This window comes from Malus domestica, chromosome 07, assembly GCF_042453785.1.
Source record: "Malus domestica chromosome 07, GDT2T_hap1".
Lineage (NCBI taxonomy): Eukaryota > Viridiplantae > Streptophyta > Magnoliopsida > Rosales > Rosaceae > Malus > Malus domestica.
The window spans coordinates 14,706,588-14,712,356 of record NC_091667.1 but is presented as its reverse complement, the minus strand read 5'-3'; the positions used below and the strand labels follow the sequence as shown (position 1 = coordinate 14,712,356).

Here is a 5,769-nt window from a genome sequence, read left to right as displayed (position 1 = left end):
GTGACATATTGTCATATATTGGTTACTAGAGCTGGCTCGTGATCGATCCATAGCTTTTCCTAGGCCACCTACTTCAATCGTAGGCTAACCTAAAATATCCCAATACTAAGAAAGTACACGCACATCAACCTTTTGAGCTTTCCTAAATTTAATTGACTCTGGTTAATCTGTACCTAATACTCTAGATCAAATTATGACATTGATTCTCCTACGTTGAGGAGATCATAGCGGATATGAGCGTTGATACTTGGGTGAACAAACCCCCATCTTTGCTGGTTCATATCCTTAACAAAGATGGTTTGTCATGCACTCCATTTGTATAGTGTTTTAATAGGTGTTTATGGGAGATGATTATGCTTTGTTACATCGTCTTTATCTTTATAACCCGTTTTCATCCTGTGTATTTTGAGGAGTGGTTGGTTTCTCTCCTCTGTTAGTCCAATTGTGGACTTTCTTTGTAAAATTGGCTTTTTGCCCTGGTTAATAATATAGCCACTTTAACCAAAAAAAATAAAAAATCCTCTGGATCAGAAATAAATATCTATACCTAGTACTAAAGGTTGAACTTGTCTATCTATCAGTTACAGCTAACAGTGTTCGCACTAGATATATGGTGTAAATTTGCGTATATAATAGAAGAGTGAGATTCTTTTTCACGATTATATTGAGGCAACATATAACCTATAATTTTTGTATTTGTTTGACAAACGAAAATGATTAATTGACATATATAGAATGGTTTGATTCTCTTCCACAACAAATCATGTACCAAGTCACATGCAGGCAGGGTCGGGTGATTTAACAACATTTTTAGCGTTAGGGAAGATTTTGATCATATTATTATATCTTGAAAGTGACAAAATATTGAAATGGTAGTGATCTCTGCTCGTTCATGCTCATACAGTAAATATGCAAAAGGAAGAATGAGACGTGCGCACCTAGGGAAGATTTTTTATTTTTTATTTGGAAACTAGGGAAGATTTTGATCAAATAAAATCTTTAAAGTCACAAAAGATTGAAAGATGTTTTGAGGCCTTTTTTTTTTAAAGTAAGACAATAGCGTTAATGAGTTAGATAGTTAATTATTAGGTGGTGGAGAATCGGTGAGCATCGAACCCACACAATTGTGCACAGACAAGATTGCTTTCCACATTGGAGTAAAGTGTCATATGCAAATCTTAAAGCCTTTCTAATTTGGTACCTAAATATATATATATATATTAAATAAATTAGTGGAATTAGAAAATTTTCCAATCCATATTTACCAACCGTCTTCACACCATTATCAATTTAAGGCACATCATATTTGATTAAGAGATTAAAGATTTTTTTTTTTAATTTTTCTTCTTTTTTGCCAAGAATACATTGAATAAGAAAAATTTCAACACATATAAAAAAGGGTTTGGCAAAAATATGAGACATGGTTTAGCCATTCAATACTTCAGTCTGATGGTATTCATTTTCATTTGTAAGTGAGAGGTCTTAGGTTCGAATTTTGTAGAGGACGGATTCAATACCATAGGTTGCCCTTTGTGTGGCTTAGCTGAGCTCTCATTCCTCTTAGTATAAAAATATATAATTGTACTTAAGAAAATTAAATAAGACATGGTTTAAAATAAAGCACAAGACACATGCTTTATTCGTCTTGAATATCGGCCCATTATGGATAAATCCCCCTGAGCCTGGGCAACAAATCCTATATGTAGGCATCCAAAACTTCCCTAAAGAGTCTTTAAACTAAGTGATAGAGGGCAACCCAATTATGAATTTGCAGCGTGAATGTGCGACTCTATATTGAAACTTTAATGAGTCTTTTTTTTATCGATAATGGCCAAAATTTAACACTCAATTTCATAAATGTTATTTTTTATAAAATCTTTCAACAAAAACAAAAAATCCACTTAAATAGACTTAAATACTCTCAAAAATTAAAACCAAATAAACATAAACTAAACAACTCTAGGTTAGCCAAGAACCATAAGCAATAAGATTTGCACAGCCCTCAGCCACATCATTGTTCCCAACTTCCTTGTCGTACCCACCACCAACAAAAATTGCTGCCAACAATGAAGGTACCATTAAAAGCCTTTCTCATGGGTACAAGACCGTGGGAGCAATCACTATTTTTCTCCAACTGTCTTCATCCTTGGCTCAACCATATGGCACTACAAGATCCATATTTGTTCAATGAATTGGCCAGATAAAGGCCCAATGCTTTCGAAGCGGCGTCTCGAGCAACCGAGCTTCAACACTAGTAGCAATAATGGGGATCGATCTTGTGGCAGGAGGTAAGAGTAAGAAGATGAAGCGCACTGGGCCTAGGTCCGATGATATCTATCTCAAGCTTCTCGCCCAGCTGTATTGTTTTGTTGTCCGGAGGACTAGAAGCAAGTCGAATGCAGTCATTCTTAAATGCTTGTTCATGAGGAAAGTCAACAAGACACCACTTTCTCTCTCGAGGTTGATTAAGTATATGCAAGGAAAGGACAACAAGATTGCTGTGGTTGTGGGGACTGTTACCGATGACATTAGGGTTTATGAAGTTCCATAATTGAGGTTACAACACTTCTATGTAGATAGTTTTGGACTTTGAGGGTATTTAGGTCTATTCATGTGAGTTTTTTTTGCTATATTTGAAAGTTTTTATAAAAAGTGATATTCATAAAATTGGATGTTAAATTTTGGCTATTAATGATAAATACTCAACTTTAATGGTGAAATAATAATTTTTATAATAAAAAATATTACGAAAAATATTGTGTTCAAAGTTTTGACGTGTTTGCCAAATGTTTATTGTCTTATGTTGGCCCAAGGGCCCAACAAATAGAATCACAACGAAAGTAAGCCCAATGATTTAATATAGTTAGCCCACGGGCCGAAGTAATACGGTTAGGTCGTAAACACCAATAAAGAAAACCCAAGGACTGAACAGCAATAAACAAAAAGTCTTATAAACCCTAGCCACCTCCTTGCTTTATATTCGTTGTTACAAATTCCAAATTAGGGTTTCTGGTCGACTAACAGAAAGAAAGAGAGTGAGGGGGGCGGCAGAGCTAAAGTCACCAGAAGCGGCACAGACTCTACAAGCCGGCAATCATGGGGCGTATGCACAGCAGAGGGTTCGTTCTCTTCTTATTTTCTAAACAAGGCTCCTTGAGCCGTCGATTTAACTGGGATTTGATCCATTTTTCTTGGTGGTTTTTGTGTTTTATGGTGTTTTGCAGAAAGGGTATTTCAGCTTCAGCTTTGCCGTACAAGAGGACCCCACCTAGCTGGTTGAAGATCTCAACCCAGGATGTGCGAAAACCCCGACTCTTTAACTCTTGAATGAATTTGAGTTGTTTTGGGTTTTGTTTGGTTGATGAGAAAATGGGTTGCGTTTAGATTTGTTTGGCTGATGAGAAAATGGACTAAAGTTTGAATAGTTAGCTCAATTTTGTTCCCCATTGTTGGAAAATCTATGTTGATACCCAATTGGTCTTTGATTGTAAAAGATGTAAAATGAGTTTATGATTTCATTTATGGGTATTTTTTTAATATTAATTTTGGCAACCAGGCAGTATTTAATTGGTTAATCTGTTTTTCTGTGTTCTGTTTCTGTTGATTGATTGATGAAGAAATGTAGTGAGAAAAAAATAGATTTTGATATCATAATGTTGGTCTAAAAATAAAAGCTGAACAATTTTTATTGTTAACTAGTGTATACCTTTGTTTAGCTGACCTCACTTAGTGGGATAAAGCTTTGTTGTTGTTGTAGTATATACTTTTGTTTCTTATAGTCTGCTACTGCATTGTGATGTAGTTAACTTATATTATCTGTGTTTATGTATCGCTTATCTAACATTGAGAACCGTAGTAACTGTTCCTTTTGTTTGGTTGTAGTTCCATGGTTTTTTCAATTGTATAGTAATCTTCGAGTGTATTTTCTGCCCATGGTCACTTAATCAATTTTGTTTGGCCTCTTAATACACAATAAACGGTGACACAACTCTGTGTCTGCTTCATGCCTTTTCCCATTTAATCTGCGTTGCTGAATAGAAATTTGGTTATTTTTTGAACTACTGATTGTTCAAGGGAAATAATTTCTTACTGCAGTAGACCTAAAACTTAAATTTGTGTCTTGTGCATTTTGGCTTAATTGCTTATCTGGTTGTTTTTTGCCTTTTAGGTTGAGGAGAACATCTGCAAGTTTGCGAAAAAGGGTCTGACACCCTCTCAAATTGGTGTTATTCTTCGTGATTCTCACGGTATTGCTCAGGTGAAGAGTGTCACTGGAAGCAAGATCTTGCGTATTCTGAAGGCTCATGGTGCGTATCTTGAATTTATTTTCATGATAACATATATTTTTGTAGGAAAGAAATTTTGAAAATGATATCTTATATTTTCTTTTGGTGTGGGTAGGTCTTGCTCCTGAAATTCCTGAGGATCTTTACCATCTGATCAAGAAGGCTGTTTCAATCAGGAAGCATTTGGAGAGGAATAGGAAGGACAAGGATTCTAAATTTAGACTGATTCTGGTTGAGAGCAGAATCCATCGCCTTGCTCGTTACTACAAGAAGACAAAGAAGCTTCCACCAGTCTGGAAGTAGTAAGTACCTTTTCATTTTAGGATAAATTTTTCCTTTGTCACAGAAAATTTAATTAATCATAGGTTTCAGTAATCTTTGCACAGTAAGTTAAGGCTGCGTAGGTTAGACGTTCCTTCCCCCCCCCCCCAACCCAAAAAAAAGACGCATGACTCTCACTTGGCTTGGGGTTGCCCTTTTTAGGATTTAGTAATCTCTCTTGAAGATGCGCACACGGTTCATTGCACTCAAACACTTCAAATAATTATCAGAGTAGTTGAGTTTGGAAGAAGTTAAATAGTGGGTAGTGCTTTTTGAATCTTACTAGTTCCCATTGACTTAGCTCTCTTGAACAAATTGTGTGTTGTATTGCATATGGGTAATTTGTTTTCTGCGTTTCCTACATATTCAAAATTGGAAAAACTTTTTATACGTGGGAATCTAATATTGGTTCCCATGATGAATGAAATGTGTGAGTCATGTCAAATAGCATTGTTTTGGTTTTCCTTCTGGTTCATATTTATGCTTGTTATAGCGTGGCATATGTATCATTGTTAGGCTGAAGCGGACCTTTCTATGAAATCGTTTTCGTTTCCTGACTTCTCTACTATAAGTTTAATCCCAACTGTCATTTCTTATGCGTTTAGCGTTGCCTGAACATGTCTTCCGCAATGAAATTGTAGTGGCTACCTTGAATGTTTATATCTTTCTTCTCTTGTTTGCAGCGAATCTACCACCGCCAGCACTCTCGTGGCTTAGGAAGGACGTGATTGGCAACAGTTTTCGGTGCTCCTCTATATGTACTTTTAGGAGAGTAGTACTTGAGTTTTAATGTCGTATTTTCTTTTATTTGCTTCAAGTTGGGGAACTTAATATCTTGTGGAACACTCGTTCGTTGTTGATTTGCCTTTTGGATATTATGTCGAACTATTTAGGATTTGTTTGGTACTCTACTTGAATCTAACTTTTTAAACTCAAAGCAATTTTCAAGATTTAGGCCTTAAAAACTTGTTTGGTAGGATTATTTTAAAAATCTAAACTCAAAACTAATTAAAAAATATAGTCTATTATCTAAAAACATTAAAAGTAAGTTTTTAGAGTTTTTAAACTCAAAAACTCTTTTTTTCATCTCCATTCTCCCCTCTCACTCAATCTCTATTTTCTTCTTTCTCTCTCCTCTTATGTTATTTATTTTTTTGACTTT

General features: G+C 35.3%; 1 protein-coding gene across 1 annotated transcript; it reads left to right on the top strand.

Moving 5' to 3' along the window:
- Positions 1 to 2,936: 2,936 nt before the first annotated feature.
- LOC103436069 (small ribosomal subunit protein uS15) lies at positions 2,937 to 5,544 on the top strand. The gene is made up of 5 exons (XM_008374477.4): positions 2,937 to 3,119; positions 3,225 to 3,297; positions 4,169 to 4,307; positions 4,402 to 4,588; positions 5,291 to 5,544. The coding sequence occupies exons 1-5, from the start codon at positions 3,097 to 3,099 to the stop codon at positions 5,322 to 5,324; spliced, it is 456 nt and encodes a 151-aa protein (XP_008372699.1). The 5' UTR covers positions 2,937 to 3,096; the 3' UTR covers positions 5,325 to 5,544.
- The last annotated feature ends 225 nt before the right edge of the window (positions 5,545 to 5,769 follow it).

Coding starts and splice junctions, on each gene's coding strand:
- LOC103436069 (XM_008374477.4), top strand. CDS start 3,097: ATGGGGCGTATGCACAGCAGAGG. Junction 3,120..3,224: donor GGGCGTATGCACAGCAGAGG/GTTCGTTCTCTT, acceptor GGTGTTTTGCAG/AAAGGGTATTTCAGCTTCAG. Junction 4,589..5,290: donor CTTCCACCAGTCTGGAAGTA/GTAAGTACCTTT, acceptor TCTTGTTTGCAG/CGAATCTACCACCGCCAGCA.